The following is a 15,863-nucleotide window of genomic DNA, read 5'->3' on the forward strand; positions in this document are numbered from 1 at the left end:
AACTTTCCTAACACTTGTTTGTCTATTGCATGTTTTTCATATGTCATGTTTATGTTATCATTGTCTGGTTTGTGTAAAGCTTATGCTTTTTTTGTGTGCAGCATAACACATTTATCATCTCGTCTTGTGCATTTGTATTTGAGCTTGTTCAGACTTCATTTGACACGTTGTATTTGACTTTTGGTCCATTGATTTCTTTTGTAAATTTCTTTTGTCCATTAGCTTTTTGTTATCATCGAAATGTATATGAGAGTTTTGTTTAAACGTTCATCTAAGACTTAATCATCTCATAGTTAGGAACTAATTCAGATGGTCTAGGAGAAGCATCCAATTTATCTTCTGTTTCCAAACTGTGAGCGTCTACCTTAGACCTATATTTTTTTCTTTATAATTCTTTCGTTTTCCCTCTGCATGGAAGACTCTTTTGGGTTGATTCTGTTGTGATTTTGCGATACATTCTGAGGTTTCGGTTCAATAAAGTTTTATTCTTAAAATTTTCTATAGTAGTTTGTGTTATAAGGTGTGATCTTTTGAATTATAGTTTCATAGCCAAATAGCTCTCTTGTGATCCTCGTGTTTTTGCATCACGTTTCATAGCCAAATAACGCTCTTAGACCTATATTTATTTTTCCTTTGTAATTCTTTTGTTTTTCCTTTGCATGAAAAACTAAACTCCTTTGGGTTGATTCTCTTGTAATTTTGCAATTTTGAGGTTTTTATTCAATAAAGTTCAATTCTTAAAATTCTCTATAGTAGTTTGTCTTATAAGGTCTGATTGTTTGAATTCTAATTTTTGTTAAGGAATTATTTTGTAACGTTTGTTGAGAATTCAATTTTATTGTTTAATTAGAATAATTGGTAAGTTTACTTAGTTCTAATTAATCTCTTGTTTGCTTAGTTCAAGAGGTCAAAGATAAACATCTCATGAGTAGACACTTGGAGATGAGTGAGGTATTGAATACATTAGTAGACGCTTGCTTTGTCAATAAGATTATGTTGAATTTGATTAATGCTTGTTTGATTAAGTTTGTCATCTATGTGAGAATTGAAAGAGTGAAAATCTTAAGATAATCAGTGAAGAATTCACTCTTGAATGAACTTGAAAGTCAACCTATTTTCTTTACTATTTTACAATCATCTATCTTAATTTTATGCATAACAATCCCAAACTCCTTTTATCTTTATTGTTATTTCTAACATTTTTTTTTAAATAAGTTTTGAACATTGATTGACAAATTTACTGTTGGATTAGTTGGGAAACGACTTGGGATCATATAACCTTATCTACACTATCTTTCTGGTGTTAGATGGTCTAGAACTAGTTAGACAATCTATGTTGTAATCTATTTAATTTTGACTACTAAATGACAGTTATCACTTGTCAAACCAATGTTAAGGCTAATTGAATATTCAAATATGTTTCAAATATTTAAACATGCAATAACGCATAATGAACATGTTTTGAAAGTTACTGAGAACTTGAATGTACTTGAATTTAGCAAGAATTGGAGATGATACATGAAGGGTAAATAAGGTTAAAAGACAAACTAAACAAAATTCGAATAAAACCATAGAAATTATTAGATTGCCCTAATATGTATTCTAAAGATATGAAGGCACTTCTAAAATAAGAAGTCAAAAAAAAATTCCTACAAACATATTGCCTTAATATTTTGGGTTGTAATTGGTGTTTATATATTTTACTCATCACTCATTGATAAATAGTTAACACATTTCATCATCTAAAAGACACTATAATAATCAATTAACCAACATGGGACTTCATCCAAGTTTTCTATAGTTATAGCAAATTGGAAAGTTGTAAGGGCTCAAAAAATTCCTATAAACTTTTGTATATCATTTTACACGAATAATTAATCAATGACTCATAGGTTCTATGAAAAAGTTATATATTCTTATCCAATTTTTCTTTTACACCCTTTAACGACTCTTCTTTTTATAATTTTTCTTCCATTCATAACTTTTACTCTCATTCTTTCTATAATCATTTCTATCTATGAGCGTGATTATATCTTCCTTCATAAAATGGAATATATTTTTTTATAATAAAAAATTTATTTACAAATGGTGATATATTATTGTCGATATGAGTAATTGTTCTTATTCAATCTTTCATTTCTACATTAAGAGCATTTTTTAGCTTGTTTCAATCTAGGTCTTCCATTTCGTCATGGATGTGTCTAATATTTGGTTTTCAAGATTCTTTACGTTTGATGCGAGTGTTTGGAATAAAATTGGAGATCCAATAATCTTGATTTTTTATTAATGAAATTGAAACTCATACACTCTATATAACATCAATAAATTTACATTTATCGTAATTTACAAATAATTAAAATTATCAAATTAAATAAATTATTATGAATCCAAATTTTACATTTTCATTAAAATAATAATAAAAAAATAAATTTATAAATATATGTGTAAAAAAATTAAAATCTTTCATTTATTAAACCTATTTTTTTCTTCACAACGAAACTAAACTTGTAAATAATACATGGTGACACAATTTTAATACTAATAATATAACTAATAAATGAGAAAATAAAAAAATAATAAAAAATTGTAAAGGACAGACAAAATTAAATGTGGAGACATTATTTTAATTAATATGATTCCTCTTGGTTGAAAACCTATGAGTATACAATGAAACTGTCTTCTTCTGTTTTGTACGATTATCACATAATGTTGCAATAATGTCACAGTAGAAGTAGCTGACTGCAACTCACCCACCATATAATTTAACATTTTCCCAATAATTGTTTCAACTTTCAAAACTGGTAGCATGTGCTTTGACTTTTCTGCTCAATCTCCAGAAAATTCTGCTCAGAAATACATGGAGTATATTCATCACTTTTGCTAAATTTCAACAAATAAGTAGGAAAAATGAAATTTGCTACTCTCAAATTAAAGACTGAACTACCATTCTGATTGTCTAGTCGTTGAAAAAAATATTGTGATGTTAAATTTTTAATAATTAATTGATTCTTTGCTCATAAATTTTTTTTTTTTTAAATTTTATTTCATTATCGAAGCTAGTCATTTTATTAAGTAATGTTCAGTGTTATGACAGATAAATAGCCTCACATTTATTGAATAAGATTTGAGTATTTTTTAAATAATATCTATTTTATTTTATTTATTTTTCTTTTGATAAAAAAAATAGTTATCTTCTTTTTATTCTCTATTTTTTTTTCTAATAAATGAACACTAATAACATTAAAGATTACATGATTTTTTTTTTTATCAGCAATGAATAAATTAAATTAGAGAGTTACTTCAGGGGTAACCCAACCCATATACACAATCACAAAGTTACCTACCCATATACACAATCACAAAGTTACCTTCCTTGTGATATAGAGCAAAATCAATTACCCAAAAATTCTGAAAGGTTTAGGGTTTATACAGGATGATAAATTGAATTAAAGGCTAAAAGGAAATTGCAGTATATACTAATGTTTGATATGTGATTTTATAGTATATAATTAATCAAGGAAGGTGTAATCATAGTGAATGTGGAAAAAATCATTTTTAGGAGAAAAACAGGAAGTTAAAAAGGTAATTTACGTCCTCTTTAAAGTTACTATATATAACATGTTCCAAACTGTGAAACAACCAATTGAAAGTCAATCAATGATTGATAGTAAAGTTATCAAATTTACATCAATCTCTTAGGTATAACTTTTGGGATAAAACTTCAATCTAGAGTTGTCTTCAATGCATTTTATACCAAATTAAATATGAAGTGCACAAATATAGAATTATAAAAATTATCAAAAAAATGTTAGTTATTTTACAAGCTTAAATTTTACTCTTAATTTGAACTATGGTTGTATTTTTAAAGTTAATTTTAATTACAAATATTAAAAAGAATAAGGGAAACATAAAAATGATGCTTGAATTATGTATCCGTTTATTTTAAAATATTTTTTTAAAAAAACATTAAGAATTGAATTTCTATAAATCATAGTGTACTACATTAAAATCATTAGATAGAAATCAATTTTAGAGACAAAAAATAATTAGTTACAATATTAATCAAATTAAATACTATTTTAGAGACTAAAAAACTATTGGTATCTAAATTAATTTCTATTATTAATAAATAGTTTCTAAATTGATATCTAATTAACTACTAAAGTTTTAGTAAACAACTAGGTGTCTCAAGTGAGCTTTCTTAAATAAGTCGTTGAAAAGTTTGGGATGACAAACTTAAAACCTTTATCCACACCTAGTACATCTCACCATAATGTACGCGATGATTTGCACTCACCGTAGCATAGCCTATGCTATAAGTGTAGTATGCACGGTCATGTGTAATCATGATGAGCTCATCAATAAGCTATTAAGTGGATTCTTTATTATGAAGGATTACTTGTAAGAGTTTTAGTCTATGATGGAGCTAAACAATATGCTAAAGATGCTTCAATAGAAGAATTTGTTGACTCAAATTTTGTTGGCTGTTTGGACACCAAGAAATCAAGTTATGTGGTTATTGCTTATGGTATTACAATCAGCTGGAAATGAAGTCTACAGAAGGTAGTAACTTTCTCAACCATTGAGAGAGAGTATATTACCATGACAGAGGAAGTGAAAAAAAGTTGTATAGCCGAAGGGTCTAGCCAAAGAGTTGAAGGTGCAAGATTTGGTTGTCACCGTCTACTATGATAATAACAATGTTATACAGTTATCCAAACACATTGATGTTAAATTACATATCGTAAGAGAGTAGATTGTTCAAGTATTTGTGAAGATAACAAATGTCTCAACAGATCATAATCCATTTTATATGATCACAAAAGTTTTGCCTACTAGCAAGTTCTTCCATATACTTGGATTTAATCTAGTTGATTGATGATTAAATATATAATGGGCTTAGTGGTAGTAAGTGTTTTTAAAAAAAATTATGTTAACCAAGGTGGTGATGTGTGAAGATTGACTTAGTAAGATATTGATAAAGTTTTTAGATCGTTTGATATTCAAAACAATTTGATAGTTCAAGATTGTCTATAGTGGCAAAAAAACCATTTTTTTTCAGAGCATTATTGAAGGTATAATACCATCTATATATTGTAATTTCTTTTGTCTATAATTAGAAATCCACCTATTTAATGTTTTAAGTTTAGTTGAGGAAGCACTATCCACATGACTTTTCAACTAATTTAAGTGTGATGTATTACTTTTTTTTTTTTTAACCAATTGAGAGTTGAGAATTTATTGAAAGAGAAATTAAGTTATAATTTTTATTAATAACGAATTTCTAACTCTGCATGTAGATTGAAGTTAACATTGAACCACATTAATTTGTGTGTGCTTTTTTTTCTTACTCTTCTTTCCTAACCCTTTGTGGATTGTTTTCATTATCATTTCTCATTTATTTGTGTTGATAGATGGTTTAATAAATTTGTTTGAGGTATTTAGACAACACTAATCCAACAAATATAAGACCAAAAGAAAGTTTATATAATGAAAAACATATAATGAAGACAGAACACTTGTATATTCTGTTATTTTTGCATAAACTTTTTTATACAAATGTTATTAAACTCATTTGTATCATTTAAATTCATAACAAGATCACAATGATCAAAATTCGGTAAATAATTATTATTATTACAGAATGTCCGATAACGGTTTGATAGCGGATGATCTGATAAGACTAATAAACAATCGTTAAGATAGAGTTAAATTAACTTAATTCAATTTCATAAAACCGACTTTTTAAAATAAGATTTGTACCTATTTATATACTATACAATGTTCTAATCTATAAAATACACCTACATTATACAATAAACACATAATCCAACGTCTAACAGTACCCTTCAAACCAAACAGACAAAAGCACAGTCTACCCTAAGAACCTAAAAAGCATCAAATAATCAAACGCATACATTCTAAAATTTCAAACACCAACTGAAAAAGAAAACCGAAATAGTACGATATGCTCAAACGATCAAACCATGGCAAACCATGGCTGCTTCACAATAAGGGACCACCTTTTGACACTTCACCAAACTTTTTGACAATTTCACAAACTGACACTAAGAAAAATAAATGACTTGGATTGAGACCTGCATGGACATTCACAGTGCTTGGTGAAGCCACTATAAAAGCACATGATTCAGAGTGTTACATGCACCAGCAACCACCACTAATTAAGACATGGCTAATTCCTACTTATCCTTGCTTGTGTTGCTCCTTCTTGCTCTCATCCTCACCCCTCAAGGCCTTGCTGAATCTGACCCTGACTACTACAAACCCCCCTATAAGTCACCACCCTACAAGAAACCACCAGTCTACAAGAAACCACCAGTCTATAAGCCCAAACCACCAGTCTACAAGCCCAAACCACCAGTCTACAAGCCCAAACCACCAGTCTACAAGCCCAAACCAAAGCCCTACAAGCCCCCTTATGGCAAGCACCCACCAGTTGAACAGAATGATCACTTGTAGAGCATGCAACGTCGCATGTTAACTATGTACTAAATAAAGAGCTTCATCTTTGTTACCATGCATGAATATTCTCGCCACCTGCAACTTTAATCTTCTGTAAAATGCTACTTGTCGCAAGAAAGAGCATCTTTGTGTGTCATTGGATGAATCTGTAACGATGCTTCTACTCTGAATTCATAAATAAAAAGACTTCTATGGTTTTGTGATTGTGTTCTGTTTCATTTCATTCGTTTTCTCTACTACAGTCACCCACCATAAACATGCACTCCAAAATTTCTCTATTATGTTTTGAGGATTTCTTTTACTACCAAATTTCTTGATTTTCTCTTGCTTTATTAAAATATTACAGTATCTATCGATTCTATATACTTAATTAATCTTTTTAATGAAGAACATGACTTGTCCTTTTTTACGCTTACTTTTATTTATTTAATATAAGATTCTAACTTATATGTTATTTATAAGGGTTCGAATGTAATATTACATCATTAGCTTGTTTATGTTTAAGGAAGTGTTTGAAAGAGTTTCTATTGAACTTATTTATTTATATTTGTAAAAATAGATTATAAAAGAAATTTGGACATTTTTCTAAATACTCAAATTATCCTCTTTTTTTTTGTCTATATTTCAAAAAATATTTAAAATTATCCTTTGATATTTTTTTCTTAATTTTTTTTTTAATTTTAAAATATGAATTTTTTTTTCAGATTGTACAATCCAAAATATAAATTTATTTTTAAATTATAAAATTTAAAATGAATCATTTTAAAATTTTTGAAAAAAGAAATTTTTAAATTTATAAGATAAGTGGATTGTAAGAGTTGAAAAATAAAGCACAAAGTAAGTTTATACAATTAATAAAATACAAAAATAATCAGAAATCTTGACTTTGTCTTTTGTGTACGTTCCTTCACACTACGGTACGACTACGAACCACTTCTCATTTAATAATAATCTATTCAGTAAATATTAATAAAGTTATTTGATCGTAAATAAACCTTAAACTTTGATTCAATTAACTATTTTGAGGATATAATTTATATAATATGAAATCAATTAAACATAGGCTTGGTTGTGTTTTTGTCCTTATAATTAATTAATTGAATGGATGTTTCTTCTAGTTTTAATCATTCAAATAAAGTTCTCCCACTTTTAAAATTAATAAAATATAGATCAAAATTTTATTTTCGTTTTACGGGCATTAGGTGATGTAAATTTTATTTAAATAAGAATTTATTTCGTTTACGTATTAATACGAGATTATGTGACACTAATTATTAGACATGATGTTCAACATAAAGTTTGAAATTTATGCTTTAAGAGTAACCACAATACCACTATAAGACTCTAATTAATTAACTTGTTATATGTATGAAAATTAATAGCATAATTTTGTAAAATTTTCTAGTCTGAAAACCCCATCACGAATTATTGTCCTTTCTTTAATTGTCATTATTACTCATAAATCATCTACAAATCCCACCAGACATCCACATATAATTCTTTATTCACAAAGATCTTTTTTAAATATTTCATATCATATGGTTAGAAGAACAATGTTTATTATCCATGTTCTATCGGATTACTTACGAATCATTTTCTCAATAATTCTTTTTAAATGTAAATTAAAAATTAAAAATAATTAATTACATATTAATTAAATTAAAGACTATTTCAGAGACTAAAATATTATTGATATTTAAAGTACTTTCTAAATTTATAAATTAATTAGATACTATTTAGAAAAGTCTATTATTATTTACACACTAATACTACTAACTCGTGCGTATGGGTGGTCTAATAACAACCTGATAAGGAATGACTTAATAAGTCCAACAAACATTCGTTAGGAAAAAGTTTTTTCTTGCATCCCTACGTTTTTCTTCATGCACCCCCACAATTTTTAAAATTCCAAATCTAGCCTTGACCTTTTATTTGAAAAATGACACGAATTACGAATTTGTGAATCATAATGCATTTTCTGAATTACGGACTCTGAAATCCGAAAACATACTACGGATCCGCAAATCTGGAAGATTACTAGACTCACCTATCTGAAAGATTTACGGATGCACCAATATGAAAGTTTGGCGGATTCAATATTTCGAAAGACAAAAAACAAAGTGTGGATTTCCTGTTTTGTAAACCTAGCGGACTGCATTGTATGGAATCACAACATATACACTGCGAAAACGAAAATCCAGAATAAAAATGGAACTAGATTCGAAAACCAAAAAAAATTACTTACCTTCTTTTCCGAACATAGAACCGTCAAGAGAAACCACCGAACCACCACTAAGTTGTTGGAGACACCACCAAGAGAAACGCTTTCGTGTGCTGGAGTAGTGCTGCCATTGAGAGAGTAATGCACGTGGAGTTTGTGTGCAAAGGAAGAAAAAAGAGTAGAGTGTGGGTGTTTGTGCATATTAGGATTTTTAGAAAAATATTAGGGATAAGTTTGTGTCTTTGCATAACATCGTGGGGGTGCAAGAAAACTCTAAATAACTCTGACACTATGTTAAGAAATGAATTTTAAGTCTAATTCAACTCTATAAAATCAATTTATAGAGTAACATTTACACTTATTTATATAATATAAAATATGTCTAATCGACGTGAAATCTCAAACACATTGTTGGTTAGACCAGGTAAATCAAATTTTCAGTTCCATTTTCCTTATATCACTGCCAACAACTTGGGCTACATTAGCATGGGCTACACACCTCATCTGCCATGTCTTGTTGAGGCCTCATGTCATTGGTTTCTGCCATTATTTTCATATTTGTTTTGTGGAAGATCACCACATACTTTGAAACAATTTTTATCATCATTCCAAAATGAGAGCACACCATTGATCAACCCTTGATTCTTCCTCAGCCTTAGACTTGTGTGATCACACTTCTGGATTATCGTCATCATATGTGCTGATGAAACTTTCTTTGTCTCATCACATCAAAGCTTTTCTTACTTTCCTAAAGCAATAAAATAAAAAATATAAAAATATACCTTTCTGGAATAACAATCCAATCATTGTTGATATAATTCGATATTACGAAAAAAAACATAGCAACAATGTTTACATTATACCTTCGCATTTACATAATATCTTCCCATTACTTCTATTCTCTAATTGTATTTGAACTTAATAATGAGGAGGAAAAATTTAGGTAACATGTTTTAAATGTAAGAAACTAACTATTATATTTTTAGTTTCTTATATACAGAAGCTATTAAATTTTGCGAATGACTATTAAGAGGAGGCTTTATATTTGGGTAAAATGAATTTTCAAAATTAGTTGGTAATCTCTCTTCCAATTATATTAAAGTATTTTTTTTATTAAAAATATTAGTTACACTATTAAAATTTAATCTCGCAATTTTAATGTAGCTAAACTTTTTTTTATTAATGTATGTAGATCAATGTCAAATATGTTTTTATCTACGGATTATTGATTTCTAGTGGAAGTTTTTGTCCAATACTAAAAGTCAATTTTCTTATACTGATAAAACCAAAATCAAATCTCACTTATTTTACAGAGAATAAAAATATATTTAAACATTTTAATTAAAAAAAGTTCTTGTGTTACTTCCGTCTCATACTTTTTGTTACCACGTCCCACATATAATAGAAGGACCAATTGTGACAACGATAGTTTTATGAGAAAATTGATCTATAAATTTCTTTTATCTTTTATTTAAATTTTTTTTATATTTTATTATAATTAAAGTAAACTTTTTTAGGTAAAAAAAATTCACCTATATGATTACTAAGTTAAAAAGTAAAAAAAATATCAAAATATTAATACATTGATTGTAAATGGTTTTTTTATTAATTGGTGTTAAAGTATGTCACCCTTTCTCTCTGTAAACTTATTTAACACAATTTATTTTTTAAAAAAAGAGTTTATTTATATTGTTTGAAATATTAAGATGCGGATTTTCCATTTTTAGACAGTTCTGATTTTTTAACAACAACTGTAATGATGTTAGAATATAAGAATTTATATAAATTATCTAAACTCTTTACATCTTTGCAAGGAAAAGAAAACCTTGTGGTGCATTTGACACATAAGAGAAAGAGAAACATTATGTGAATTAATTAATATTTGTCAGACAAAATTGAATTCAGAATGAAGAAATTTCTCTTGTCAGGGGCTATACTACACATTTCTTTAGTATGATTGAGGTGCCATCTACTCTTCTCAATTGTTAGTTGGTGAGACAGAGGAGAGGTAAATGTTGTTTTAGGTACAATCTATGATGTTTCATCAGTTTTTAACTGGAATTAACCACTTTTTGAGGCTCCATTTTTGTCCTGGTTTTCTCTGGGGAATGCCTTTCTTCTGTTTCCTTCCTTTTATTACTGATTTGTTGCTCTTCTTCATCCTTAACTTTTGATTTCAACAAATGGGGTCTGAGCCTGTTTACATCTGACTGTTGAACTGGTTTCAAAAAGAACTCATCAGCTCCATCTTCTAGGCATCTGCCAGAAACAAAAAAGGGCCTTGTTAGATTTCATGTTCAGAAATTTGATGCCCTCAAAACTTGTCAATTTTTAAACATCTTCATGCTCAGATTTGGATCATAAGAGGTCATTTCCCTCACCTGTTTATCCTTGATGGAACATTCTCTGAGGACATAATCACCACTGGTATGTCTTTAAGAGATTTAGATTCCTGCAAAATCAATACTTTTTCTTATTTTTCATAGAAGATTCACATCACAAGATTGGTATGAGATTTGTTGTCATTACAGATCGACAAATATCTCATTTAAGTTATATGCAACATGTTATTTCTGAAACCAGGTCCCATAATTTCAAAATTTTGGTTGAATTAATGTATGTTCTGATTGAAGTGTTTTGATGTACAAAAAATTTTGAATTGGAGAGAAATATACAAACTAGATCAATAACATAAAGAAGAGGAACACTGAGCCATTTTATCAGTACAAAAATCAAAGTAGTTTACCTTGATTTTTCTGAGCAGATCATACCCTGTCATTTCTGGCATACAGTAATCAGTTATGATCAGGTTTACTTCCACATCCTGCAATTATAATAACCAAAAGGGGTTAGATCAAAGATCATTCTAACTTTCCCATTAAAAGAAAGGTAAAAAACTGTGTCATCATTTATGAATTTTGCAATGAAATTGAACCTGATTGGCTTCTAGAGAAATAGTGGGAGGCTCTTCAGTTCTCTTCTCATCTTCAACCAAACCAAGAAACCTCAAAGCCTTACTCCCAGAATCCACGGCAGTGACTGAAATTACAAAACATACCAAAATGAATTAGATTTCACATCAGCAAAAACCAAATTACCCCATCAGAAAAACTAACATAAAAGACCAAACAAACACTAGCTAGAAATCCAAGTTCATATTTTGTTCACCACGGCACAAAATGGAGAGAAGGAAAATTACCATGAAAAGAAGAGGTTTTGAGGAGCCTCTCAATCAACATTCTGTCAATAACACTGTCATCAACAGCCAAAACATGAAACTGTGCCTCTGCAGCCATACCCATGATTATGAAAACGATGTGGCAATTGCAGGCGAAAACAGGAGAAGAATAGCAGGAGAAGGAGAAGAAGATAAAAGGATGAAAGAGTGATGATGTGTGATGAAGGAGGGTGGCATGCACACATTTTAAAAGGGGGACACATCATGGTCAAGAAGATACAAAATCCACCAAGGAAATCTGACAGTTTGGAAAGCAAGATCCGACAGATTTCATCAAGAATCTGGCGGATCTTTTGTGTTGATTTTTGAATTGAAAAACAAGCAAAGAAAGTGTTGTTATTGTACCAAACTCAAAATCTGACTTGTTCATTATTACTGTTGTTTTCATTATTTTATTTGACCCTTTTGCTTAGAGTTAAAGACAAAAAACTATTGGGGTGTACCACACTGTTCTTCTCCTTAATCTATTACCCTTTCACCAGACCAAACTATTATTCTTAATTATCATAGGTTGTTGTCATTGTTCTCACTCTATTCTATTCCATGCACGTGCATGACATGCTCACCACTATCACACCCACGTACCACTACAACTACACAAACAAATCACTACAAAGTGTAATTCTCTTTTTACTAATCAAATGTTTGTCTCTACTCTTTTCTAAGAGCCAATATTGACCTAAATTATTTATACATTTTTCAAACTCCTCTCTCTCTGTTCCTCTTTCTTCGAACATTCTCATTTATTCAATTATCAGAAAATGTGTCATGCACACTCACTTTTATGCTGTCATTCACTACAAAATTATTATAAATTGGTTGGATAATCTTTACATAATCACTTTAAACAAAACAAAATAAGAATCAAACATCAAATCAATTTCTCTATAAACTAAAATCAGTTTATTTATGAGTTAAAAACTATATGTTAAAGAAATTAATTTAGGATATTTTTTTATGAATTAATTTTAATGTTTTATTTTCTTTCTTTTTGTGTGTTTTGTATAATATAAACAAATCTTATGCAATTATTTTAAAATATCTTAAAAATTGTAGAACAGATATAAAGCTATAAGGTTTTAATACTGTACGTAGAATCAGAAACATCATAAAAAGAAAAAGAAAAATCCCTTATATTTTTGCATATAACCAGGAAAATATCTAAAAATAACAAAATCAATAATTAAAGAATAGGGCCACACAGTCACAAACTATTTTCTAAAACTCCCTTGTTTTGATTTGTTTCCCATTTTTTTTTATTTTTTCAACAGGAACATGAACTTAATTAAAATAATTTAGAAAAAAAATGGTAGTTACAACTTAGAAGTCTTTGATATTCCAAAATTATCCTTTAAGAAATATGCTGTCTTAAAAGAATACTCTTTTGTCTTTTCTGTCTGAAAACTTGTTCTGTCATCTGACTTTCAAATTATGCCTCTTTAATCTCCATTTTTCTTTTCAGGGGTCAATATTTATTATTTTAAAAGATAAATATATAATTGGATAATGATCATGCGAGTGATTAAAATATTAGAAACATTTCACATTCTGATGTTTCGTTGCAAGTAATCTGACAGAATAAAAAAGAAAAAAAAAATCGTTTTGTGAAAACATATTTTCTATTTTTTTGGTCAGTTAGTGAAATATATAATATCTGATCTTCGACAAGGCTTCCCCTGGTGAAGGGTCGTGAACCCGTTTGGGGACACTCATAATTATCGAATATTTTTAACTCTTTTTAAGAATTTTTTTTTTAATCTTTTTGTTTCATTTAAAAGTATGTTGTGAAAGTAATAACCTACAAATAATTTCAATGCCCTTTTTACTTAATTAGGTTAAAAAAAGTGTTTATTAGGCACAAGAAAGTAGGAAATAGTAATAATAATAATAGTAATAAAATATACATAATTCAAAACAATTATATATATATGATATTAATTTTTATTGAAGCATGAATATTTAATTCAAGCCCATGAATATCTATTTGATTATGCCGAAAAAGTCCATTTTCATAATGTTTAGATTCGAATTATCTTCAATTGTAAAGGTGAGTACAAATGGAGAATGTAAATATGTGTCTCCACTATCCGAATCCAATCTGCAGCATAATAAGATTAAGAGTGTTAGAAAGAAGGATTTATTTTTATTTTCAAACTTCTATTTTTCACAATAATTTAATTATATTAATAGTTAAATAATAATGTTGATGAAATCATAACTGATTAATTTAAGAAAATATTTTCTAATTTAATTTTGTGTATACACTGGTATTTGAAAAAAAGTATGCATTGTTTTCGCTTCATTTGATCTAAAAAAAATTATATATAAGAAGCTGTTCTCGTTTTCTTCATTGTGTTCTATATATAATTTTAAAATAGAAAATAAAAATTATTAGAATGTTTTAAGAATAAGGAAGGATCAACTTTGGAATAGTTATAACCATGAGAAATAATAAAATGAGATAATTTTGATACTTCTTTCATCTATAAAGGGAATGTTGGAACTTGTAAATTTGTTCTTGTTAGGTGATTAAGACTAGTAGGAAACTTCATATAAACTTCTTCATATACGTATATGTGAAGAAATGATTTTTAACATCTTATTGTTTTAAAATTTAGTCGTTAACAACAAGAACAACAATAGAGACAAGAAGCCTCAAAGTTGTGAGCTTAGCCACATGAGCAAGAGTATCGAAACAAATCTAGCCTTTTAAGTTGTGTGTAGCCCTTTACTATAAGACGAGCTTTATAATGTTCTATGGTATCATCAAACTTATATTTTACTTTGTCTACCCAACAACCTAATTGGAATGAAAACTATGCTTGCATTAAAAAACACTTTCGATGTGTCTATTACGCTCATAATGAGATCATACCTGAAAAAATTCATTAGTATTAACATATACAAGTTCACATTATTGGTACTAGTTATGAACACATTGTTAGCCAGTTGTCTTTCTTGTTAGGAAACGATAGAGAAAATATTGGTTATTAGAGGAATTGGATCCATGTGGAGAACGTGGGATTTGATTTTGATGTATTAGTCATGTATCTTGCGCGGAATCTGCATGGTTTAGTCTTCATGCTTTCTCTACATGATAATTGAAGAAACGTCACAAGAACATTTGGTTTGGCAACTGTGTGCAGGTATGACCAAAAGTTTTCTAATTCATCCCATATAACTCTCAATGTAGTAAAATATTTAGTAATAGACATATCACCTTGATTCAAAGAGGTTGCCTCCATTTACAAATCAGAAATGGAAAGAAGATCCCTTAGAGAGTATCTAAACTTAAGATCATTCCAAATGTCAGTGGCAATGTCCATCCATATGAGGCTTTGTCTTGTGGAAATAGAAACAAAGTGGATTAGCCATGATACAACCACGTTGTTGCACCTATTCTTGATTGGATAATTCATAACTATTTTGGGTGGTCTTGACATATTTATAGTGACGAAATATACCTTGTTCTTAGCGTTAGGGACAATTATCATAGATCTGCTCCAAGAATGATAATTGGTGGAGTCAAGGATAGGAGAAACTAAGGCAATGGCTAAGTTTTTATTTGAATGTAAGTAGAGGCAACTATGAATTGAGAGCTCTTCAGTCATGATGAGAGAAAGATCAAGAGTGAACCAAGAAAACAAGAAAGAGGCAAGAAAGCAAGGGAGTTCACAACAGTGAAAAATCTAATACCATAACAATATGGTATGCACTACATCATCTCAAGAACTGGTTTGTTGAACTCATAAAATTCTCCATGACAACAAAAGAAAAGTAAAAGAGAGATAGAGGGAAAATCTAGAGAAGAACATGCACAAAAACATATTATCGCATGATGTCAAAGTCAAACAAAAATGGTATATGTACAACAAAAGAAAAAAACTAATTAACAAAGAGACGAATTGTTAGGAAACTAGA

General features: G+C 28.8%; 2 protein-coding genes across 2 annotated transcripts; one reads left to right on the forward strand and one right to left on the reverse strand.

The window, feature by feature from the left end:
• Positions 1–5,813: 5,813 nt before the first annotated feature.
• Positions 5,814–6,687, forward strand: LOC137834798 (repetitive proline-rich cell wall protein 3-like). The gene has a single exon (XM_068642987.1). It carries the CDS (start codon positions 6,190–6,192, stop codon positions 6,478–6,480), a length of 291 nt encoding a protein of 96 aa, XP_068499088.1. The 5' UTR covers positions 5,814–6,189; the 3' UTR covers positions 6,481–6,687.
• Positions 6,688–10,554: 3,867 nt separating this feature from the next.
• LOC137834796 (two-component response regulator ORR9-like) lies at positions 10,555–12,254 on the reverse strand. Its single transcript, XM_068642985.1, is given in 6 exon segments — positions 10,555–10,839; positions 10,842–10,963; positions 11,086–11,156; positions 11,451–11,528; positions 11,640–11,743; positions 11,904–12,254. Coding segments are annotated over 6 exon segments (552 nt in total). The 5' UTR covers positions 12,007–12,254; the 3' UTR covers positions 10,555–10,765.
• Between the last annotated feature and the right edge of the window lie 3,609 nt (positions 12,255–15,863).

This window comes from Phaseolus vulgaris, chromosome 5 (assembly GCF_000499845.2).
Source record: "Phaseolus vulgaris cultivar G19833 chromosome 5, P. vulgaris v2.0, whole genome shotgun sequence".
In the NCBI taxonomy this organism is placed as follows: Eukaryota; Viridiplantae; Streptophyta; class Magnoliopsida; order Fabales; family Fabaceae; genus Phaseolus; species Phaseolus vulgaris.